We start from the raw sequence: 25372 nt of genomic DNA, 5'->3' as shown, positions 1-25372 counted from the left end.
ATGTTCAGCAGTTCTGAAATTTAGAGAATTGCTATCTGAGGCATTCAGAGTAGTGGTTAAGACCAGGTGTCCTGGAGTCCGATTGACTGGGCTTAAATCTAGACTCTGATACCCCTAGGCATGCGACCTGGGGAAGTTACCTCATCATTCTGTACCTTTGTTTCCTTGTTTTAAAAATAGTTTAATAATCTATACCTTACAGAGTGTTTAGATAACTAAATGCATGTTAAGTGCCTAGGTTGGTGTTTAGAATATAGTTAGTACTCAGTAATTTTTGTCATTTTTTTTTTGGATGTGTTCAAAAGTTCTTCATTCTAGTTACTTCCTTCAGGGTTCCCTTACAAAGCTAGGAACTTGGTGGACCATTCATTCTCACTTGATAAGAGAATGGAGTAAAGAAACACTCTTAATTGTCCTTTGTGGTTGAGGAAGCTGGTTTTACCATTTTTCTTTGAGAAAATATGCTTTTGGGCTCTCAGAAACACAATGTCCCCTGTGTAACATTCATGCTTTGATCAGTTTATGTTGTTTTCTAATAATAGTAAAAAATAATGAGCAGTTTTATCTTTTATTCAATCAGGAAGCACTAAGTAATATGGATGATTATGATAAAACCTGCTTGGAATCTGCATTAGTTGGTGTTTGCAATATTGTTCAGCAAGAATGGGGTGGTGCGATTCCTTGCCAGGTAACGATCAATTCCTTTTCATTGCCCTAAGTTAAAACCATTAACCACTGAGGTGATTTGATTTTCTTTAGGCTCTGACACAGCATGCATTGTAATTTCTATAAACTACATTATACATTATTGGTATCTTCTTAAAAGAAGGCACTAAGTCAACACTAATATGCTCAGAAAACAGCACAGTTATGCCTTAAGGAAAGCATTCTCCTAGCAAATTGGCTTATTGCAAACTAATATTGTTTGTATAAAACACGAAGGGCTCACAGTAGAATTTTAGAACACTCCCTAGAAGGGGTAATTATAATTTTGAGTCATAGAATTATAAACATCAGTATATGATAGTCTGTCTTTATTATCTCCGTGTAGCATTTATTTAGCAAACATGTAACCATCTCAGCTGAGTTTTCTAAAAAGTGATGAGTATGAATGTCATATATTCTGTTGCCCTTTACTTTGGGTCCACAATAGGTCCACATTAGCAAATCAGAACAGAGTATTAGAATAAAAAGAGAATTGGAAGTTTACTATAAGCAGGCATACCTCAGAGATATTGTAGGTTCGGTTCAGACTATCAGAATAAAGCTAACATTGCATAAAGTGAGTCAGTTGAAGTTTTTGGTTTCCTAGTACATATAAAATTGTTTATACTGTAGTCTAGTAAGTGTATGATAGCATTATGTCTAAAAGAAAATGCCTTAAATAAATAATACTTGATTGCTAAAATGCTAACCAACATCTGAACTTCAGCAAGTCATAATCACTGGTTACAGAGCCCCATAACAAAAGATAATAATAATGAAAAAGTTCGAAATATTGCAAGAATTACCCCAATGTGACACAGAGACACAAAGTGAGCAAATACCGTTAGAAAGATAGCACCGATAAACTTGCTCAGGGCAGGGCTGCCATAGATCTTCAGTTTTTAAAAACTGCAATATCTGTGAATATATTGCAACAAAGCACAAAAGCAAATATGCTTGTGCTTTGAGAAGTGGTAGTACATTTTAAAGGAGAAAACAGAAAAATCGCTAAGGAAAATTAGAGTAATCTACAACAGGAGTCAGCAAGCTTTTTCTGTATTTTAGGTTTTGCAGATGTTTGTAACAACTTCTCCATTCCACTGTCATAGCATGAAAGCAGCCATAGATAATAAGTAAATAAATGACATGGCTGTGTTTCAATAAAACTTTATTCACAGAAACAGGCAGTGGGCCACAGTGTATGATTTTTTTTTTGTTACATGGTCCAACACAGGTTCTTCAGTAGTGCCAGTGGCATCACTGGTATTTATTTTTTAACTAAAAATAAGATTGTGGCTGCCTGGGGGTGAGGGAAGGGCAGGGAATTGACTCAAATAAAGCACAAGGGAAACGGACAGGACTGGTCTTCATCTTGATTGTAGAAGTGGTTGCTCACTGAATGTAGTTGTTGGAACTCCTAGAACCGTATACCAATAAGGATGAATTTTATCGCATGTAAATTATATCTCAGTAAACCCAACTTTCAAGTTTGTTTTTTTCTGACTGCAAAACCACCTGTTTTACAGAGTATGAACTCATGGGTTAATGAAGACCCTGAGCTGCTACTAAAAGGTGAAATCATTTTAATAAATGCCATAAATGCCTTTTGATCACTTTCTTTTCAGAAATAAAAATGTTTGGCACCTTCATAAACATTATTCATTTGGTAAATCTGTGCATACAGAAGATTTAATGTCCTAAGAATATATTGAATAAATGAAATTTTGTTGTCAGTATCTTCTGAACTGGAAGCTAGCGGGTAGCAGTTTCCTTTGCTGCTGCTTCAGTCATTTCAGAGAAGAAATTCAGAAAATATGTAACAAGCAAGATCTTGTGCACCACACAGCCTTCTGCCTTTTAATATTTTTTCTTCCTTTACAAAAGGAAGAATCTGAATTTGAGATGTCCTATACCCTGAGGGCCCGGGGCTGGGCCTGGATCCACTTAGGTTTGCTTGATGAGTTTTGGAGTGAACCAGGTCCAAAACACTGTACTAAAGGTAGAAGTTATTAGTGATTGTTTTTATAATCGGTTACTATCAAATAGGTTTGTTTTAATGTGGAATTTTGTTAATCAAGGTTTCAGACAGCTGGACTATGTCTTCATTATCTGAGTAATGTCTGTCTCATTTTGACATTACATAAATATTTCATCACACAGCATCTGAAAAAAGTAGAGGCAGAAGTAAATCATTATATAGCAGTTGTTCGTGTAAGAGGAAATTGCCTTATATAGTCAATTGACTATCTTCCCCAAAAATGACATCTCTCCAGGGGACTGCCGTTGAGCATTCTTGGGCTTTAGAAATAACTGCCAATCTTGGTACTTCACGTGGTGCTGTCACCTAACACTGCCTTATGGCCTATTATTATCAAGAGACAAGACTAGGGTAGGAAGAGCAAAAATACTACCACTCTGGAATGCTTGGAATATCCGCCACCCCATAGGATCACTAAGGCAATGAGGAAGAAAAATAATTTGTAACCACCACCCATTGTTGGTATATTTTGAAGGCTTTTTCAGATTACAGGTTGATTAAGAATGTGTTTTAAAGGTCTTTTTTTTTTAAGATTTTTTTTTTATTTGAGAGAGAGAGAGACAAGAGATAGTGACAGCACGAGCAGGGAGGAGAGGCAGAAGCAGGCTCCTTGCTGATCAAGGAGCCCAACGTGGGGCTTGATCCAAGGACCCTGGGACTATGACCCAAGCCAAAGGCACTTAACCAACAGAGCCACCCAGGCGCCCCTAAAGGTCTTATACATGTTTGGTTAAATGGCTTTTATAAATACGTTTTTTAGAGTGGGGGAGGGACAGAGGAAGAAAGAGAATCTTAAGCAGCCTTCATGCCCAGCATGGAGCCAGACACAGGGCTCAGTTTCACAACCCTGAGATCATGACCTGAGCTGAAATCAAGAGTCAGATACTTAACTGACTGAGCCACCCAGGCACCCCATGAATACATTTTTAAAGCAGTTGTCATTTTAATTGACCAGGGATAGAGTTTGTCGTCTTTGAAAATAGTGTTAAAGACTATTTTTGGACTTCTGTGCTGATACTTCTAGGGTCACATGTAAAATAGATCCACATGTCATTCTTGACATCCAGTGCCTTAGGTGCCAACTCTATCTAAAAGAGTCAGGGTTCTAGTTTTAATACAATTAAGTAAGAATTGGTTACGATTTTAAGTGTTCATAGGTAGGTACTATTTTTTAGGTTTAATTAGATAAAATACAGAAAAGTGCATAGATCTTAAGTACATAGTTCACTGAGTTTTGACAGACGCATACACCTATGTAACCCACTACTCCAGTTAAGATCTAGCACATTTCCATTACCCAGCAGTTTTCTCACCTTCCCCTTTCTAGACTGTATCCCCTACACCCCACAGCTCTGTTCTGATTTATCTTAGCTGCATTGTACCTGTTCTAGAACTTCATATAAATAGAATCGTGCAGTGTGTCATCTTTGACTTGACAAAATGTTTTTGAGATTTATCCACCTTTTTGCTTGTCTCCCTGCAGAGGTGGGTTTTTCAGTGTAAATGCCATTAGGGAGAAATGAGACCACTTTAAATAAATATGTGATTTCATGTACAAATCTCTCACTCTGTGCAAACAGGTTGTTCTGGTGACAGATGGCTGTCTTGGCATTGGTAGAGGGTCACTGCGGCATTCCCTAGCTACTCACAGTCAACGAAGCGAGAGCAACAGGTTTCCGCTCCCTTTTCCTTTCCCATCTAAGTTATACATCATGTGCATGGCAAATTTGGAGGAGGTAATACTGAGTTCTTTTTAGTTTGATTAGATACATTTTAGGACTTTATTTTTAGTATATTCCATTAGTGTGATATTGTATATACTATAACATTGAACTCCATCGGTTTCAGCTGAGGCTAATCACTAAATTTGGAAGGACTCTAGATCTCAAATGCTCTTTGAAGATTCAGAGTGTTATCCATCTCTGGAAACCTAGCTGGCTGGAGTTATTATCCATCCTGCTTCCCACAAAGACTTTTCAGATGCATAAGAGTTAAAATGTTCTTTTTGGTGTTAGGCATTTACCTCATTTAGGAATTCTTATGTCCATTGCACCAGAAATATGGACAGAGATGTGCTTGAACTTTTTTGGTAAAGTAACACTATTCTGATGTATGTTTTATTAAACTCTACTTCCTGGTTTTCCCGTTTATTTGGGAAAGTTACTTAACCTTTCTTCACCTCAGGTTTTCTATCTGTGAAATGTAGATAATGATGGTTCTCAGCTAAAAGATGTTAGAAACACTTTGGAGGGAAGATAGTGTGTAAATACCAACTGTGGTCACCTCTGAGAATCTTTGCAAAACTACTTCTGAGTAAAATAGCTCTACTGGTATCATTTTATATAGCATTCCTCTTGGTAACCTTGAATCAAAATTGTTATAGTTATTTTCCCCTCAGGTTGTTAAAAAAAAATCATCTCTGTTATTTATTGCCTGTGTTACTGTGATGGGTGTGACCTTGGTGTGCTGATAATAATCTGGGTGCCACTTTAAAAGGGTCTTCTGTTTCGCTTTGTAGCTTCAGAGCACTGACTCCTTGGATTGCCTTGAACGTCTCATAGATTTAAACAATGGTGAAGGGCAGATTTTTACTATTGATGGCCCCCTGTGCTTGAAAAACGTACAGTCTATGTTTGGGTGAGTATAGACTTAGAGCTTTTTTGCCTTCTTACAATCTGTTATTATAATTTGATATTCAACTATAAGACCTATTTCAGTATTTCTAATTGTTGTCATTTCATTTTCCCCGAGTTGCACAATTTTCAGGTAAAATGATTGGTAGTAGTGATTTCTAAAAGTTTATTCCCTTTTAAATTAAGCATGACTAAATCAATAATGCCTATAGATATTGACTTCCTTAAAATGACTCAGCAGTTTCAAAAGATTAACTTGCTTTTGGGCTTTTCAGAATTGAAATTTCCTCACCAAAAATGTCAGATTTTGTTCTGTTTCACAAATGATCAGATCATAGTTTTAGAGTTGACTTGAAGGGAAAATAAATTTAGCATCTTGAAGAAATTACTTGAAGAAAATGATACATATCATATAAATACTCTTCTTATAACAATTAATCATCATGTTCTAGAAAACTGATAGATCTGGCATACACACCTTTCCATGCTGTTCTCAAGTGCGGCCACCTAACCGCTGATGTGCAGGTCTTCCCCAGACCAGAGCCCTTTGTTGTAGATGAGGAAATCGATCCCATCCCTAAAGTCATCAATACAGGTAATGGGTTTTTTAACTTTCTTCTTAATTCTTTTGTTATCTTTACCTTCTTGTAACTTCTGGCTTTTTCACTATCCAGGAGGGTTGAAAAGAAATGTAAATTCTGATACTAGGGTGCTGTTGTCATCACCAGTATATACATTTTGGATGGGAGGAGGAATTGCCAAAAGGGTGGCAGGCTTGTGGTCTTTCATAGTGTACTCACCATGACGCATGAGTTAATCTCCAATCTAGATAACTATAGCCACAAATTACTAGAGTTGGAAATCATGACCAGATTCACTAGCCATGAAATCCCTGAGCTAATTCTTTAAATAGAGATTGATTAGCATGATAATTAAGATCATCTGTGAAGAGCTAGCTTCAAGACTTGGCTGTGTGATTCTCCCTGTGTGATCCTGGACAAGTCCCTTCCTCTCATTCTGATTGGCTAGGTGAGTGGAATCTCTAGATGAGTCATGGTCTCTCTAAGGTCTCCGCTCTGATATACCATACCCCTCTAGCGCTGCTGCTTATATTTTGACTAAAAGAAAGAGACGTGCTACTGCTTTTCCCTGGTTCGTGCTGGAGGTGTTGTGCTTAGCTGAGATCGGCAAAGTGAGTCAGAAGTCACAAGGAAGAGTGGAGAGGAGAGTTGTCTCCGGTTGGTGGGTGGACCCCTTGAGTGGTGGGCACACATTCAGCCGTCACTGTTTCGGTCACCGTTGCATCTTCAGGGCCTAGCACAGCGTCTGATGCCTAGTAGGTGTTTACTAGGTAAATGTCTAGTCAACCAATGATTAGAATTCAGTGCACGGTAAATGTTCATTTCACTCACAGGTGTACAGATTTGTAAGAGTCTGAGAGTGTAGGGCTGTGCAAAGGCATTTTTTGTGCCTTTAGACCCTGGCTGTCTGGAAGTCAGACACCCATCTCTTTCATGGTAACTGCTGCAATGTGTTAAGCTGTGCCAAATGTTTTGTTGCCTTCAGACCAACTAGATTCTACTTCCCATTCTTTCTTGATGAGTAACTTTGAATAGGTCTTTTCTTTTCCATGTAAACTTTTAGTCCAAGATCTTTGTCATAGCTTATACTTAAACCACTTTGAAATGCAGGCCTTTTGTTACTCAAATGAAAAATACATAACTGCTTATGCTGACTCATTTGTTATTCAGCTAAAGAAGGTAATGGCAGTAAATCTCCAGAGAAGCAGATTTCATGACGTGTTAGAAGTACAGTGTACTCACCATGACCCTGATATTTTTAAAAATCACTTTGAGAGGGGCACCTGGGTGGTTCAGTCGGTTAAGCAACTGCCTTTGGATTAGGTCATGATCCCAGGGTCCTGGGATCAAGCCCCACAGGCTCCCTGTTCAGCAGGGAGCCTGCTTCTCACTCTCCCTCAGCCTGCCGCTCCCCTGCTTGTACTCTCTCTGTCAAATGAATAAATAAAATCTTTTTTAAAAAATGATTTTGAGAGTGCTCGCTTCGGCAGCACATATACTAAAAAATGATTTTGAGAATATGAGGATGTCTGTGCCTGGAAGAAAGACTGAAAAGCAATTCAATAAAATATTAATAGATGTTTCTTTTGATGGTGAATAATGAGTGACTTTATTTTTCTTCTTTACAACATTTAGCATTTTCCAAGTTTTTCTATTTATATAATCAGAAAATAAACTTTTAAAAAGTACTTTGGGATAAAACTTTTATTTTTTACCTATTAGGTTTCCAACAAGTACTCTGGGTCTTTAATGCAGCTTCTATAAAGCAGAGAAATCATTGTCATATTTAGACTGCTACCTTGGGCTTATAGAGAATGTATTTCTTTCTCATGGGAATATTTTGCTTTATGGGTCCAAGGACGGCTGCTCCCCCTGCAAGGATGGAGTGGTGGAAGTGCTTGACTCTGACGCCCCCTGCTGACCTGAACATCCCTGACTAAACAGTGGGATTGGATCTTTTAAGCTTTTGCCTTGGCTGGGGACCTAGCCTCATAAAAATAAAGTCTAACTGATTTGTTTTATTATAACTTAAATCATTAAATGAAAGGCAGTTATTCTTGTTTCCTGAGCTGTTTAAAATGCAAATTATGACTCATCCAGAGAAACTTCTAATAACCGTCCTTGTCACATCTGAATTGCTCACCTAAACACTGTATTTGTGAAACTTAGTTCATAGAAAATAATGTACTTCCCTATCCATTAATTAATTCTGTGTTGATTCATTCTTTTCAGATTTGGAAATAGTGGGATTTATTGATATAGCTGATATTTCAAGTCCCCCGGTTCTGTCCAGACATCTGGTCCTACCAATAGCACTTAACAAAGGTGAGTTCTCGTCCTATTCCAGTGATACAGATGAAGCATCTTATGAGCTGAAGTTTTTCTTAAATGTATATAGTTGATAGTAGGATAGCACATTTTGCAGAATTAGGGGAAAGGAATAGTTACTGGATTTGATTTTTTAAAAATGGAATGTTGCCTAATACACTAGAAGACCATTTCTGCTATTATAATTTCGCCGCCATAGAAGAAACTCTTTAGCTGTCAATCCCTAGCTTCCCATCTCCCTCAGCCCCAGGTGGCCACTAAATGTCCTTTCTGTTTCTATAGGTTTGCCTCTTCTGGATGTTTCATATAAATGAAACTCATATAAAATGTGAAAACTGATTTTTATATGGACATAGGAAAACCAGAATAGGAGTTTTTCTTACTTATTATAATATTCCTTTATAACGGAATACTCTCCTTCCAAGGCTAGAAACAAAAAGGAGTATAATTGTGGTTTGGGATTTTTGTAGCTAATCTTAGTCTGATCTGTTCACAGAAGGTGATGAGGTGGGTACTGGCATAACTGATGACAACGAAGATGAAAATTCAGCCAATCAAATTGCAGGCAAAATACCCAACTTTTGTGTCCTGCTCCACGGCAGCCTAAAAGTGGAAGGAATGGTGGCAATAGTTCAGTTAGGGTAAGGAACTTTGTGTACCTTTTGTTGAATGAGGGAGAATCAGTTTACAAAGTGAAGTGTTTCCCAGACTTTTCCTTATCGCCTTTTTCCTCCCCCTACCATACCCTTCCCACCTGCCGTCACCTAAACTGCTCTTTAAATCATCCCCTAGAATAAGTACAGAGTGAACCTTTTAATTATATTGCTCTTATATTATATCCTTTCTGTTTTCCTCTTTTCTGTCTATCTAGGAAATCGATTCAGTTATAACAGTTCTGCTACTTGCTGTGGGATCTTATGCAGTATTCACAGGCTCCTCAGCTATGAGATGAGGAGCTGGAACTAAATGAGAAAGGACACCAAGAACACTGAACATTTTACCATGTGTCAGGCACTCCTCTAGTCATTTTACATTTATTAATTCATGTAATCCCTCACAACAACACAATACAGGGGGTACCAGTGTTATCCCTGTTGTATGGACGAGAAATTGAGGCTTAGGGAGGTCAAGGAACTCGCTCAGGGTCACACAGCTCATAAACGAAAGAGCCAGGGTTCTTACCCTTGCATTCTGACTCCGGAGCCCGTGTGCATTACCACTGTGCTGTAACCCTTCCCTGTGGGGAACACCTTTCTAGCTTTTACATTTGCTACAGTCTTGAAATTTGCAAAACCATCTGCTTCCCTTTCTATGATACCTGTTGTTAGGAAAGAAGAGGTGACTGATCATCTTCTGGCCATCACCTGGGGTTGACTGGTATAGAAGATGAAGAGGTTAGGAGTACTCAGATGAAGCTCCATTTCTACTTGAGTTAAAATTACCTGGTCCAAAAAGAAGAATGCAATTCTTATTAGGTATTAGTTTGCTGTATTTCTTGGTACCCAAGCTACTTGTACTGGCTGTGAATATGAGAATCCTCTAGGGCCCTTTGAGAAGCAGGAACAGAGCTGGGCGATGGCTTTGTGCCCTTTGTTAGAAATGCTGCTCTGTGTCGGTGCTGCTGTGAATGAGTCAGGGAGGCAGCTGAAACCTGGATTGCAACCCTTAACTCCTCCCGACCTCTGTAGCTCTTTGCTGCCCTTGTGATTTATTTTCTTTTTTTAAGATTGCTTTTGATTTCCATTTCTATCTAATTGAATAATAATACACTTATCAGAGGAATGGCAATATTGGGGGGCAGCAGTGTGCATTTCCAGTTTTAGGATTTGGCTTCAGTAAAAATGCACCTGACTTCAAAGCTGAAGCCCATGTCTCTCAAGAGAAAAACACTGGCTAGACTTATTTAACTTTACCCAGTCCCAGGCTTGACGTTCTTCTGATCTTCCATCTTCTCTCCATCTAGTCCTGAATGGCATGGAATGCTCTACTCCCAAGCTGACAGCAAGAAGAAGTCAAACCTCATGATGTCTCTCTTTGAGCCTGGTCCAGAACCTCTCCCATGGCTAGGGAAAATGGCACAGTTGGGTCCTATTTCAGGTATAACCCAGATCAGATTTTACTTATCTTGACTTTGTTTTCTCTCTGTTATTCTGAACGGCTCTAACTACAGTCAGAGAGCTGTGTGATCTCCCTTATGGGTGTGCTGTGGTCTCTAATGCTGGATATGTGCATGGAGAACCCCAGCAGAGTGTGATGTCTGAACTTTTAACTTTACATCAAGTAACTGACATTTAGGTCGCTTTAAGTAAATGTAAATGCTCTGACTGCTTAGAGTGAAAAGCTACTGTCCATAAACATTTTTTTCTTCAGTGCACTATTTCCAACTCCACTCACCCCAGTCATTTCTAGATGATTTAATCCCCTTCCTTCTTGAAACTGTTTTCCCTTAGCTTTCCTTTTTTTTTTTTTTTAAAGATTTTATTTATTTATTCATGAAAGACAGAGAGAGAGAGAGAGAGAGAGGCAGAGGGAGAAGCAGGCTCCCAAGGAGCAGGGAGCCCAACACGGGACTCGATCCCAGGACCCTGGGATCACGACCTGAGCCGAAGGCAGACGCTTAACCATCTGAGCCACTCAGGAGCCCCTTCCCTTAGCTTTCCTAACATTGCATTCTTCTGATATTAACTTTTTCCTTTGGCAGCTTTGCTTTTTCTTGTCATTTTGTCTTGTCTTCCTCTTGCCTCATGATTTTCAAGATGTTATTCTTTGCCTTTTTCTCTTGGATTATTATTCTCTCTTGATTATTTCATCAGCCATTATAGCTTCAGACTCCCCCAGATGTATAAGTCTGATCCTACTTGATCTCTCCCTGGAACTCGCATGTCGTATTTCTGGTTCCCAGTTAGATCTGTCCACCTGGATATTCTGCCATAGTACCAATCAGCTCAGCATGTTTGTTACAGAAACCATCGTCTCTTAACCCTTCCTTTTTCTGATTTTCCCACTCCTTCTGATTGAGGCCTAAGTACTCCTAGGTACTCAGGCTCCAACTGTAGAGTCATCCTGGGCTCATTTGGGCCCATTTCAATTTCAGGAACATCTACCAAGCTAACTTTTAGTGGATAAAAGTTAGCAGGAGTTGCTCAAAGTCTGGTGGAAAGTGGAATAATAAACACAGACTGGTACAAGATCAGAGTTGGCCTGGATGATCAGCTCTGCCTAGAGGACTCAGGAAAATCTTCATAGAGGAGGGACACCCTTACTGGGGTTTGAAGAAGAAGATTTGCTGAGCTAATGAAGGAAGAAGGGGCATTCTGGACAAATGGATCACCTATAGAAAAGCAAAGCTAGAACACAAAGTATGAGAGTAGGGGTGGGAGGGCCAGATGGTAGGTTATTGGCAGTGGCTGGAATAGGGCAGGCCTGATTTGAAATGTGAAGAGCTGAGACTATTCTGCAGATACTGGGAAGCCACTGAAGGGGATGCATATGAGAACAGTAGAGATACCAGTTAGGAGACTTTGTATTCTGGGTACTAGGGCCCCCTGGAATTGTGTAGTATGGCTGAAATTCAAGTGAGAGCTAATAAATTTGCAGTTAGATAATTCTGGGGTTGCCTGGGTGGCTCAGTCAGTAAAGCATCTGACTCAGTTTCGGCTCAGGTCATGATCTCAGGGTTGTGAGATCAAGCCCTGCATTGGGCTCTGTGCTCATTGTGGACTCTGCTTGAGTCCCTCTCCCTCTTCCTCTGCTCCTCCCCTGCTCGTGTGCATGTGCACTGTTTCTTTCTCAAATAAGTAAACAAATAAAATCTTTAAAATAAAAAAAAGAAAAAGAAAGAGATAGATAAATTCTGTACAGTGTGGATTTGGAAAGTTAGAAGTCTCCTGTGACAGTCCTGGAGATGTAAGGATGAGAGCCAGAACAGGGGCAGTGGCTGGGAATAGGGAGGATGGAGATCCATGCAAAAGATTATTCAGGAGGCAGAATCAACAGTGTTTGGATATGAGAAAGGAAATGGAGGTGTTGAGAATGACCAGGTTTCTGATTTGGGCTGCAGGGTTGAAGGTGATACTGTTGATTGGAACAGAGAACAGAGGAGGAAGAGTAGATTTGGAAAGACATCTTTTGTGCATGTTGAGTTTATGCCTGTGAGATTTAGGTGGAAGTGGCTAGAGACAATTCCTGTAAGAGTTCCCCAAAGAGGGCAGAGTTGTATATATAATTTTTAGTTATAAGCATACCACTGATAGGGAAAATGGTGAGAATGAGGGCAATTGCTTAGGGCAGTGGTTCAAACATTTGAGTTTTTGTGTATAAAACAAAAAAAAACCCAGAAGAACTTGTTTAAAAATTGTTTCCTGGGCCCCACTCAAAGAGATTCTGATTTAGTAGGTCTGGATTGCAGTCCAGAACTTGCAGGTTTACTATTATCCAAATGATTACAATCCAGGTGATCCATAACCACATGTTAAGAAGCCCTAGCCTCAGGAAAGTATGTAATTAAGGCAAAAAGAGAGCCAAGGACCAAACCCCCTAGAAAAGACTAGCTATGGGGACAGTGGAGAGGGCACTAATAAAGGAAAAGTAGAAGAAATGATGTCACAGAAACCAAGAGAATAGAGACTCAAGAAGAAAGTACAGTGTCTCATACACATGTACCATACGTGGCCTGCATACCCTGTCTTACACACATGTGCATGCATGTCAGGCCTGAAGGATGCCTCTGCCACTGAAGCTTAGAAAAGAGTTTTGACTGAATATAGACCCTAGAAGCTAGGCGGTAAGCTTTTTCAGTAAAGGGCCAGATAGTAAATATTTTAGACTTTGCAGGCCATATGATCTCTGTCGTAACTGCTAAACTCTGCCATTGTAGCCCAATACATAAATGAATGGGAGTGACATATTCCAATAAAATATTCTTTATGGACACCAGAATTTGAATTTCATATAATTTTCACGTGTCATGAAATATTCTTTTGATTTTTCCCCCAACTATTTAAAAAATATAAAAACTGGGGCACTTGGGTGGCTCAGTTGGTTGAGCGGCTGCCTTCGGCTCAGGTCATGATCCCAGGGTCCTGGCATCGAGCCCCACATCTGGCTCCCTGCTCGGCGGGGAGCCTGCTTCTCTCTCTGCCTCTGCCTGCCTCTCTGCCTACTTGTGCTCTCTCTCTCTATCTCTCTGTCAAATAAATGAAATCTTTAAAAAAAAATAAAAACTATAAAAACCATTTTTAACTGAAAAACAGGCAGCAGGCCAGCTCTTGAGCTAAGATGCAGGGGCTGGGGTTTTAAAGTTCACACAGGAAAAGAGATATGACTTTGGTTCCAAATAAAACAAAGAACTGAAACCTCTGAGTAAAGCTAGGAATGTAGAAGGTCTATCCCCTCTGTGAGAGGATGACAAGAAAAATTCTACCCATTGTTTCTACCTGCTTTTCCAGATTAATAAAAAAAAAAAAATAAATGGAAGTCTCCTATGAGAAATTGAAGCCCAATTTCTGCACCATGCAGACTGACACTACCTATTCTGAAGTGGGGCTCTCCAAAACCAAATAACGCACCAAAAACTGTTTCTGAAGCAATGAAACCCAGGGTACATCCTCCAGAGTTAATATAATGTCAACCCAGGGCAAAAGGACTTCTGCCAAAAAGAACATCCCCACTGAAGATGAGTTCCTGATTTGAAGAAGAGTCTTTAAATTACGCAAGGATTTCATCTCCTTTGAAGGGAGGCCAACAGGAGGATTAGCACCTTGAGAACTTAATCTGAAAGAGACTGCAGAATGAGTGTTGTAAATGACTCAAGAGTTTTAGGAAAGAATAGAAACCAAGAGGAAAGAAAAGGACACTATGAATCAAGAGTCATTTGATCTCTACAGGAGATTTTTTGGTAGCTTTGTAAGAGTAGCTTCAGTCCATAGTTAGCCAGGAGGCTAGTGGAGGAATGAGTTACAGATGAGGAAATGAACGTGAAAAGTTTGCCACAAGAGGAAAGAAGTAAGGCAGTAATTAGCACAGGGCAGAGGAAGCTGTGTGTGTGTGTGTTAGGATGGGGAGATTCCTCACCTCCTAGTCTCCCTCGGTAGCATTCCTAAATTCATTCAGCGTTTTCATTCATTTGCACTGCTCTTGCCTTGTTCTGTTTTTTTTGTTTTGTTTTTCTACCTTTCGTTTAGATCAGAGGTCAGCTAACCAATGCCTGCTGGCCAAACTAGCCCACTGCTTATTTTGTAAAAAAAGTTTTACTATAAAGTTTCATTACACAGTCAAACTCATTCATTTATGTGATCTATGTGTTATGTAGGGCTGCTTTCATTCTTCAGTGGCAGAGTTGGGTAGTTACAATAGAACATATAACCCACAGACTCTAAAATATTTACGGTCTGGCCCTTTGCAGGAAAAGTTTGTCGACCCCTGACCTACACTGTTGTTAACATTTTTCCCACAGATACCTATCCATAATCTAAGATGTAGCATTCAAATACCTTTCTATTCTAGCTTCCAATCTAGCAGTGCTTGGTTTGTTACACATATTCTTCATTCAGATTGAACTGCTTTTTACCCTGCCCCTTATTCATTTTTTCCTCCCTCAGGGTCTGTTCTTTTTTTCAAATTAAGATAATAAAGCTAACATTTTATTGAACTTTGTACGAAACACTGTGCTAGACATGACGAAATGTATAATCTCATTTGATTCTCAGGACAGGCTTGTGAGGTTAGGATTAAAAAGGCTTTATTACATATAGAGGGGAGGGGGGTCAGTCCTTCTTGACTTTCACTTTCCTCATGGCCATCAGGACGTTGCTCAGCTCTTCTCTCCCTTTTGGCACAGATGTGTGTCCCCACCCTTTTCTTGATGAACTCGAGGGCATGCTTGTCCTTGGAGACTTGGAGCAGCTCCATGGCACACTGTTTGTATGGGGCTTGAGTCATGTCCCAAACGAACTTGGAGTACTTGGTGAGGTGCCCACAGTACCAGCTCTGCCTGGCCTTGCTGATACTTGTCATCTTGTCGCCCTTGTAGAGGCCCATAGCCATAGGGTGACGCAGAGTCATGGCTGCTGCTCAGCTGGGGTTTTTCTTCTTTTTTTAATTGAAGTGTAATTAGCATACAGTGTTTGTTTCAGGTGTACAATATAATGATTGAACAATTCTGTGCATGACTCAGTGCTCATCGTGGTAACTGTACTCATAATCCCCTTTATCTGTTTCACCCATCCCGTGTACACCTCTCATCTAGCAACCACTAGTTTGTTTGTGTATAAGAGTCTGGTTTCTTTTGTTTGTCTCTTTTATTTGTTTTGTGTCTGAAATTACACATATGAGTGAAATCATGTGGTATTTGTCTTTCTCTGACTTACCTCACTTAGCATTATACCGGCTAGATCCATCCACATTGTTACAAATGGCAAGGTCTCATTTTTTTTAAAAAGAATAATATTCTGAATAATATTCCAGTGCGTGCATGTATGTGCGTTCATGTATCTATCTATCTATCTGTATATCCAGCACATCTTCTTTATCCATCTATCTATAGATGGACACTTAGGTTACTTTCATGTCTTGGCTATTTTAAGTAATATTGCAGTAAACATAGGGGTGCATATATCTTTTCAAATTAGTGTTTTCATTTTCTTTGGGTAAATACCCAGTACTGGAATTAATGAATCATGGTAATTCTATTTTTAATTTTTTGAGGAACCTCCATACTGGTTTCCACAGTGCCTGCACTAATTTGTATTCCCGCGAGCATTGCCCAAGGGTTTCTTTTTCTCCACATCCTGACCAACACTTGTTATTTTTTGTGTTTTTGTTTGTTTTTAAAGATTTATTTATTTATTAGAGAGAGAGTGTATGCGTGGGGGTAGGGGCAGAGGGAGAGAATCTTTCAAGCAGACTCCTCTCTGAGCAGGGAACCCGACACGGCTCAGTACCATGACCCATGAGATCATGTCCTGAGCCGAAACCAAGAGTCAGATGCTTAACTGAGCCATCCAGGCGCCCCTATTTTTTGTGTTTTTTATTTTGGTCATTCTGATGGTATCTCATTATGGTTTGATTTGCATTTCCCTGATGAACACTGATGTTGAGCATTTTTTCATGTGTTGGCCATTTGTATTTCTTCTATGGAAAAATATCTATTCAGGTCCTCTGCCTGTTTTTTAATTGTATTGTTTGTTTTTCTGGTATTGAATTGTGTAAGTTCTTGATATATTTTGGATATTAACCCCTTATCGGATATAATCAGTTACAAATATTTTCTTCCATTCAGTAAGTTGCCTTTTTGTTGTGTTGATGGTTTTCTTTGCTGCACAAAAAGCTTTTTATTTTGGTGTACTCCCAGTAGCTTTATTTTGCTTTCGTTTCCCTTGCCTGAGGAGACGTACCTAGAAAAATGTTTCCACGGCTGATGTCAAAGAACTTTTTATTTATTAATTTATTTATTTGTCAAAGCAAGGCATGCCAAACAGTACGGTTGTTTATACCTATCTCTCCTACTTCTCATTCTGTTCCTAGAAACAACCACTTAAAACTTCTAATTGTGGGAGGAGGTTTTTTTTGGTGTTTACATTTCTAAATATTAGAAGTATGTAACTATTTCTTGGCTTTTTTTTTTCATTTTAAATGTCATTTTGACTTTTTAAAGTTGACTGCTTAGCTCTCTTACCACCACCACCCCCACCCACCCAAGAAGTGCATTTTTCCCTTCCTCTATGCTTCCAATGTGGTTATAGTGTTCTTTTTGGATAAAGCAGTATTCTGTCCTTGTTAGATGATGTGAATGGTAGTTATGACTAAGCCATGTGGTACACCGAGTTACACTTTATTTTGAAACTCTTTGTTCCCTGCACAGTTTTGGTTTTTTTTGAAGATATTTTCTTTTTTCTAGCAGGCAAGATAAATGTGCAATTGACCCTTGAATAATGTGGGGGTTGGGACTTTTAACTGCCCCAAAACTTAACTAGTCCGAGCCTACTGTTGACCAGAAGCCTTACTAATAACATAAACAGTTGATGAACACATATTTTGTACGTTATATGTATTATATACTGCTTTTTTACCATAAAGAAAGCTAGAGAAAAGAAACTTATTTTAGGGTGCCTGGGTGGCTCAGATGGTTAAGCGTCTGCCTTAGGCTCAGGTCATGATCCCAGGGTCCTGGGATCGAGTCCCGCATCGGGCTCCCTGCTTCTCCCTCTGCTTCTCTCTCTCTCTCTCTCTCTCTCTCTCTCTCTCTCTCTCTCTCTCTCTCTCTCTCCCTCCCCCTCCCTCTCTCCCTCTCCCCCTCCCCCCATCTCTCATGAATAAATAAATCTTTAAAAAAAAAAAAGAAACTGTTATTTTAAAAACCCTAAGGAAGAGAAAATACATTTAGAGTACTTGTAATTATAGGGAAAATCCTGTGTGTAAGTGGACCTGTACACTTCACACCCATGTTGTTCAGAGGTCGGCTGTCTTCTAACTTCCTTTAAAAGGCAGGTTTTGTTGGAAAGACACTGAGGTTTCTCGGAGGCTCTGGGAAAGAGCTGGGCAGGCAGGCTGTGGGGGCGGCCAGCAGCAGATGAGGGCAGCCAGCCCTCCCTCTGGGCTCTCTCACGGCCTTTCCCTCTACTTGCTTTACTTAACTTCGCTTTTCTTTGCTCTTTTCTGTGTACTTACTGCTAATTCCTAAGTAGAATACATTGTTCAGGTATTTTTGTCAGTGTTCTTTTTTTTTCCCTTAGAGTCCTTTCACTTCCTCTTACTTCAGAAGTGAATGGTTTGTTCTCTGTGCCTTCTGGGTAGCTGTCAGCCTTCCCTTCCCATCTCTCCTGTGGCTCCCCTATTTCCTGACTCCTCCTGAGAAAGGGGTACATGAGAAGTAGATGTTTGAAATCTTGCGTATTTGGAAATGTCTGTGTTTCACCCCTTACACTCAATTGATGGTTCCTTTGGATATTGAGTGCCGGTTGGGGATCACTTTACCTTAGAGTTTTGATGCATAGCTCTGTTTTTCTTTTCTGGCCTCATGTGTTGCTACTGAGAGTCTAGTGCAATGCCGTCAGGGCTTTGACCCTGATCTCTATTTCCTCTGCACTCCCAGAGGCGCTTCTTTGTGTCACTCGTATTCTGGATTTTCAGAATGATGTACTTAGTTGTTGGTCTCTTCATTCATTGTGCTGGGCATTCAGTGGGCCCTTCCATCTGGCAATTCATGTTCTTCAGTCCTGGGAACGTGAATCATGTGTTTGATTTCCCTCTGTATTCTCTGTTCTTCCTTTCTAGAACATCTGTTTATGATTTTTATATAATTTTCTTATCTTCCACCCATTTTTCTATTTTTTTTCTTTTCTAATTTCTCTAAGGTATCTTTGGCTTTATCTTGCAACTGCTTTTTTAATTTCTGCTACCATATTTCTTATGTCTGTCTCCTGTTTTTTCATAGATGCAGTATTTTTTTGTCTGTCAAACCAGTTACCACATAGAGGCTTCAAACAATTAGAGACAGTACAAGATAGACTGTGGTTAGATGTTGCAATGTTTGGTACTGATACTGAGTGCTGTAGTAGAAAAGGGTCTAGAGAAAGTACTGTGTGCCAGGAACACTTGGTACAACTTCGTGGAGAAGGTGGGATAAAATCTGGACCTGGAATATAAGTGAGTTTGGGTGTGTGAGGAATGGCAAGGTTGAGTGGTAGAAAAAGTGTTGCTTTTGCAAGCAGGCCAAGCTGAGTGACTGTGAAGCCTGTGAGGGTCCAAACTCTCTGAGCCTCAGTTCCCTCATCTTTCATGGGACCAATAATATATACACCCCTAGGGTTGCTGTAAGGAAAGAAGGTGTATATGTAAAGTGTTTGGAACTTAATAAATTCTCTTTATTCTGTAAGTTCCTTGAGTCCAGAAAAAAATCTTCTCCAGCCACACTTCCTAGCGGAGTGCTTGCTACATCATGGGGGCTTAGTATAGCTAATGAGTGAGCAAGTGAGTAAGGGAATAAATGGATGAGGGAAGGGGAGCACTCCAGTCAAGGGCACTAACAGAAATAGTGGCAGGGAAGTTAGAAATAAACGTGCTTCATGGAAAAAGACTCCTGGGATCTTGGCCTGGCTAAAAGGGCTTATATATGTGCAAGTATTTGCGGAAATATGTCAGGAAACCTGGACCGATACTTCTTGGAGGTGCTGGGAGGTGGGGGGCACTGACATGTAGTGTGGGGCAAGTATAAAATATTTAAATTAATGACCAAATTGGTGTTAGAGAGCTTCTGTCTCAGAGAAACTGGGTTCATTCCAGTTGCCATTATGAACATTTGGGCAAGGGATGTAAGCTCCCTGAACTTGGTGGGGAAATGATCCTGACTCTCTCGACCCCAGAAGGTGATACTAATCAGGATAAAATGAGCCAATAGATATAAGTAGGCTTTGTGAGTTTGTGGCAAAGTTTCATTGGCTCAGGGAGCAGGTAGAAAAACAGAAACCTTTATTTATTCACATGGCTAAGAAACCAACCTGGCTTTAAATCTTTGAAAGCAATAACTAATAAGCCATCACGACATGGGGTATATTTAACGAAAAAAAGTATTTCTTCTCTTGCCCTTTTCCTTATTGTGGTTACGTATAATTTTCCTCTGGAATTTTCTCAGTGCTTAGACCTGAGGCTACTTAAATTAAAATAAGTAAAATTTAAAATTCAGTTCCTCAGTCACTCTAGCCACCAGTCAGTATTCAGTAGCTGCATGGGCCAGTGGCTACCATTCGATCTTTGGGCCAGAATTGAATTGTGTGTTTATATATTTCTTTATTTATATTTCTTTAAATATGTACTTTAGAATTGTTGCATGTATTAGTTTTTATTCTCTCTGACCTCGGTTGATAAAGCAAATAAGTGAGGCTTGTCTCTTTAGAAACATTAAGCTGTTGTTTTTTTTTTTTTTTTTACCTACATGGGCCTCAGTTAATGGTTTAGTCTCTTATATCAGTGGCTTTCTTTGGAGAACAGGTTCCCTAACCTGAAGGAAGTGTGAATGGATTTTCTTAATTAGGGAAGTAACAGGATGTAGAAGATTGAATGATTCAGAGAGCTTCTAGCCTAATTGGAAATGTAATTGATTATGTTTTGCCAGATGTCATTTCAAGAATGTGTTTTTCTTTTAAGATGCTAAAGAAAACCCTTACGGAGAAGATGACAATAAGAGCCCATTCCCCCTGCAGCCCAGAAACAAACGCAGTTATGCCCAGAATGTGACTGTCTGGATCAAACCCAGTGGCCTGCAGGTAACATTACCATTCAAGTTGCTTTCCGCTGGGGCCGGGGGAGGGATTCTGGCAGGCAGGCGGACATCTGATTTGATTTTCCTTTCCTTTGATACTTAGTAATTCATTTACCTCTAATGTTTGTCATTATTTCCAAAAAGGATTTGAGGTGGCCTACAGTAAAACACGTATGCAGAAAAATCACTTCTTACAAAATTTAGAGCAGTACAAAACCTAGAGGAAGAAGGGAGACCATTGCATCAGGAACCCAAGGCGAAATAATTATATTTGAGCAATTTGGCTCCAAGCTTCCTGCTACCAAGGTCAGAAAAGCAACATGTAGGGTTATATGGTTTTTCAGAACAGAAGGAAGCATGTCAGTTCTAGAGAGACATATTCTCCTGGCATTGAATTTCAGTGTAAAATTTTTGACATGGTGAGGCATTGACTTAATGGGTTTTATCTTTGACAGCAGTTTTTTGAGAAGGATGTAAAAAATCTTCATGGGGTTATTTCTTCTGTCCCCACAGTAGAACCCAAGCAATGGCATTACACCTTAATTCCACCAAAACACTACTTTTATGGGAAGCTAAGATTACACTATTCTCAAGGTGTGCTGTTTTCAGGCAAGGTACTCAGTGATGTTTCTCCTTCTACTGACATATGGTCATTTCTGCCTATTTTTAAAAATCACTTTTTGAGCCTTTTTTCTCATTTGAGCACCATCTTTTTTTCTTTGTTCCTCTAATGAGTCCAACCTAAGCCAGATGAGAAGGGGAGGTTAGGCCAGCTGACAAGGGAAATAGCTTCTGTTGATGGCACAGTTTCTTCTTTCCACAGAGACTGGACAACACCCTACCCTATGGGGGTAGGGGCTTTGTTGGAAAATAAGGTTCTCTCCTGCCATCCCTGACCCCAATACTTCCCTGTCAGAAGGAAAGCTGAATTTTTCTTAAATTATTTTTTAAATTTTGTTTTGGTCTGGGTGTATTTTTTTTATTGTGAAAAACATAACATAAAAGTTACCATTTCAACCACTTTAAAGTATAGTGAAAATTCATTGTCATTTAGTGTGATCATAATGTTATACAACCATCATCACTGTGTAGTTCTAGAACATTTTCATCACCCCAAGAGGCAACCCTGTACCCATTAAGTCACTACATTCCCGACTTCCCCTAGTCCTTGGCAACCACTAATCTGCTTTTTGACTCTGTGGATTTGCCCTATTCTAGATATTTCATATAAATAGCATCATACAATGTATGACTTTTTTTGTGTTTGGCTTCCTTCACTTGACATAATGTTTTCAGCGTTTGGCCATTTTGTAACATACATCAGTACTTGATTCCTTTTGATGGCCACCTCTGTTTACCCATTCATCAGTTGATGAACGTTTGGATTGTTTCCACCTTCTGGCTACTGTGAATACTGCTGCTAAGAACACTTGTCAAAATTCTTTTTCGTTTGTTGCTATGCTGTTGTCATAACTAAGAAATCATTACCAATCCAAGGTCATGAAGATTTACGCCTGTGTTTTCTTCTAAGAGTTTTGTAGTTCTAGCTCTTGCATTTAGGTCTCTGAACCATTTTGAGTTTTTTTGTTTTTTGGGGTTTTTTTATATATGGTGTGAAGGAAGGGTCCAGCTTCATTCCCTTGCATGAGGATATCCAGTTGTCCTGGCACCATTTGTTCAAGAGACTGTTCCTTCCCCCATTGAATGGTCTTGGCTTCCTGGCCAGAAAGCAGCTGGCTATAGATGTATGGGTTTATTGGGTGTATTTTTGTGAGACGAGTTCACTTCTGTCACTAAGGGATTTATTATCATCAAACATTTTAAAGGAGGAGGTGCTTTACTAATGTTGAACAGAACAGTGACATTAACTCAGAAGGGAAGCTCATCTTGACACTGCACCTCTGTTCCCATATTCATTTCTCTAAACATTTAGAGCCATCCTTTTGTATTCTTTCCCCTTTTACCACGGAATCCTAATGCTGAAATCTTTTTACCCTTGATAGACAGATGTACAGAAGATTTTAAGAAATGCAAGGAAATTACCTGAAAAAACACAGACATTCTATAAGGTGAGACCATCAGAATTATAGTGGAAGAGGGTGGGCCCTGGGATGTGTGCCAAAAATAAATCGTTCATAATAGTGAAGAGTATGAACATGGACAGGAATTAGAAATGTTTGGCTTGTGCCTCAGTGTTTTCATTGTTAAAGTCAATAGCAATGATAGGTCCACTGCTGCCCTAAAACCCAAGAATCAGAAGTGCTTAAGTGGCCTGGTTCTGTGCACAAGGCTCCTCTGTCGTGGTGCTGCTGTGCATGGCTGAGGGAAGGAGTCAAAAGAAGAACCTATAGGTCAAAGCCCTGAACTCTCCTCACCATGCTTGTAGGCGTATCCAATCTAACCCCAGACAACCAGGGGGACTTCCCGGGATGATGATTTCCCAAAACATTCTTACTCTACCAGAGAAGCTGCTTCCAGGAATGACTACTAAAATTGTACTTTTATGAATTGCAAAAGGATGGCCCTCCGGAATCCTCCCTAGCTAATCCAGAACTATTGGTGGAGGGAATAAAGTTATAACTAGTGGATGGAGTTGGGGGTGCATTTAAGTAAACACCTTGTTTCTTCCCTTTCCATCTGGTGTTTGACTGAACTTAAGCGGCAGTGTGAGGCATGCCGTGTTGTCAGTTGTAGCCCAGCTACTACTATTTTGTGGTGCACACAGCCTCCCCAGGCTAGCATCTCTTCTGGAGAACATACGTGCCACTTTGTCTGGGTGTTACCTCATTACCTTTATGTCACTGTTGTCTTCAAACCTAATTATGTGGCAAGCTGGCGAAATCAAGCGAGAGCAGTCTTCATCAGAGTTCAGAAAGCTGCTCAGCCAGCCGTGCCCTCCCTCCCCATGAAGCCAACAGTTCACACAGGCCCTTGATGTCCACTCCTGCTGTAATTCCCTTCTCCCCTACAGTCGTCACCTGTCTGTCTATTCAAGAAGGCACACTTGTACTTTGGCCTTCTTCTGAACTTTTCACTTGTTAACAGATGATAGTAGAGAGGTGGTCAGAAAACCCACTTCTCTTTTCTGGCTTTATAGAATCCCACATATCAGCTGTGGAAGGGCCTCTGCCAGGCACCTGCGTCAGCCCCTGCAGTGGGCCAACAAGAGGTCATCCTTCTTGCTTTATAAATGAGACCACTGAGACCCAGAGAGGCTACACAACTGGCCTAGATTGCACAGCTAAGTGGTTGATGGGGCTCTTTGTATTTCTCCACTTCCATCCACTACCCGATCCTTCTTTTCGTGGCAGTCTTTCAGGTCAGACTTCTTGAATCCTCCAGAGCCTCCAAACATGTTCACTGTTGTTCGGTCTGAGGCCCAGCCAGAGAGAAAGCACCAGAGGGTTCAGAGCCCTCTGAGGTTTGGGACTAGCCTTTTCCATGCCTGAGTAATGGGAAAAGTCATCCTCCTGAGCGTTAGGAGTAAATGAAATGTGTGCGAAGTGTCTCATCGTGTTTGGTGTAAGCGTTCATCGGCTGTGGTGGTGACCACCTGTGTTTCAGTCAGCCAGCTTTCTGATCACCTGTAGAGGAACTCTTTCATGTCATCACACTCTCGTGACTGGCGTCTCTGTACAAGCACTTGTTCTCCCGTAAAAATGCTCACTTAATTTTGGGGATCAAGAAAAACGTAGTTTAAGTTGAGGACTTAGAAAGTATGTGACAAGGAAAATGCATTTCAGGAACATTGGTGGGTTTTGTTTTTTTAATCTTGTTTCAGGAGCTAAACCGTTTACGAAAGGCTGCCCTGGCGTTTGGTTTCCTGGACCTGCTCAAAGGGGTGGCTGACATGCTGGAAAGGGAGTGCACGCTGCTGCCCGACACAGCGCACCCGGACGCCGCCTTCCAGCTGACCCATGCTGCCCAGCAGCTCAAGCTGGCCAGCACCGGCACCTCCGAGTACGCCGGCTACGAGCACAATATCACGCCTTTGCACACAGACTTCTCTGGCAGCAGCACTGAAAGAATGTGAAGCTGACTTTGGGAGCCTGCCCGCTTTTTTCATTTCAGGTGAAAATGATTTAGGGTAAAAACTTTCCAATTTATTCACTCTGCAAGAGCCCCCCCGAAGACCTCCCTGAGGCTGCCTCAGAAGCACCACTTGCTGGTTTCAGTTCTCTGCTAGAATCTGAGGAGGAGGGTTCTGAAGGCTGGTTGGCTGCTTGGGCTTTGACCTTAGCTTTCTGGGGCTGAGTCTTTAAGCCCAAAAAACCATTTTTGCTCCCACAATGGGCACATCTCCTGAGACTCTTAAAAGGACTGATGAGCACAGAGCTCTCCCCACTTCCTCAGGAAACCTAATCAGCAAGGGTTCTCTGGCTTCCTGAAAGGCACCTTCTCTCCTCTCCTCTCCCAACCGTAAGGACATTTTCCAGCTTCTGCCCTTGGAATGAGCAGCCCAAACTGTCTGGGATTTGCTAACTACAAGCCCAATATCGTTAAGTTTCAGAACTGTCTTTAGAACTTCGGCAAAAACTTGATGGTAACCCTTTGGTGCTTTTAGTATGTCTTCATACAGACTTTTAAACGGCAACCATAAATGTATAAAATGATTCCCACTTCTTCAAGTTTTGTTTGTTTTTTAATGAAAATAAAATACTTGATTTTCTATAAAATAGATTCACTGGGAAACTAATGGGTCTTCGCCTTTCAGTCTGTCCTATTCACCTGAATGTAATTTCAACTTCCTAAGTGGCACAGATTCATAAATCCTGAGAGTTCCTTGGGTTCCATGTGAACTTCCTTGTTTCTGACACTGGTTAGGTCTCTG

The 25372-nt window shown here is 40.4% G+C and overlaps 1 protein-coding gene and 1 pseudogene across 6 annotated transcripts in view; one reads left to right on the top strand and one right to left on the bottom strand.

The window, feature by feature from the left end:
- Positions 1-25372, top strand: part of INTS14 (integrator complex subunit 14) — a 34263-nt gene that overhangs the window by 5483 nt on the left and 3408 nt on the right. For 3 of the 6 annotated variants that reach the window (XM_028100146.2, XM_028100144.2, XM_028100147.2), the window contains 10 exons: positions 581-688; positions 4324-4479; positions 5262-5380; positions 5829-5971; positions 8190-8282; positions 8782-8926; positions 10249-10382; positions 20427-20545; positions 22545-22610; positions 24323-25217. In XM_028100146.2, coding sequence (XP_027955947.1) covers positions 581-688; positions 4324-4479; positions 5262-5380; positions 5829-5971; positions 8190-8282; positions 8782-8926; positions 10249-10382; positions 20427-20545; positions 22545-22610; positions 24323-24574 — 1335 coding nt within the window. In that variant the 3' untranslated portion in view covers positions 24575-25217. Of the gene's footprint in view, positions 1-580; positions 689-4323; positions 4480-5261; positions 5381-5828; positions 5972-8189; positions 8283-8781; positions 8927-10248; positions 10383-20426; positions 20546-22544; positions 22611-24322; positions 25218-25372 lie in introns of those variants that run through there. The other 3 variants (XR_003608616.2, XM_028100148.2, XM_028100150.2) reach the window with 2 other exon arrangements.
- LOC114206411 (large ribosomal subunit protein eL36 pseudogene) lies at positions 15050-15347 on the bottom strand (annotated as a pseudogene).

Source organism: Eumetopias jubatus, unplaced genomic scaffold (assembly GCF_037043125.1).
Source record: "Eumetopias jubatus isolate StellerSeaLion01/CBP00866 unplaced genomic scaffold, mEumJub1_p1.0 scaffold_7, whole genome shotgun sequence".
Lineage (NCBI taxonomy): Eukaryota > Metazoa > Chordata > Mammalia > Carnivora > Otariidae > Eumetopias > Eumetopias jubatus.
The sequence above is the reverse complement of the archived record's forward strand: the minus strand, read 5'-3'. Positions and strand labels throughout refer to the sequence as shown.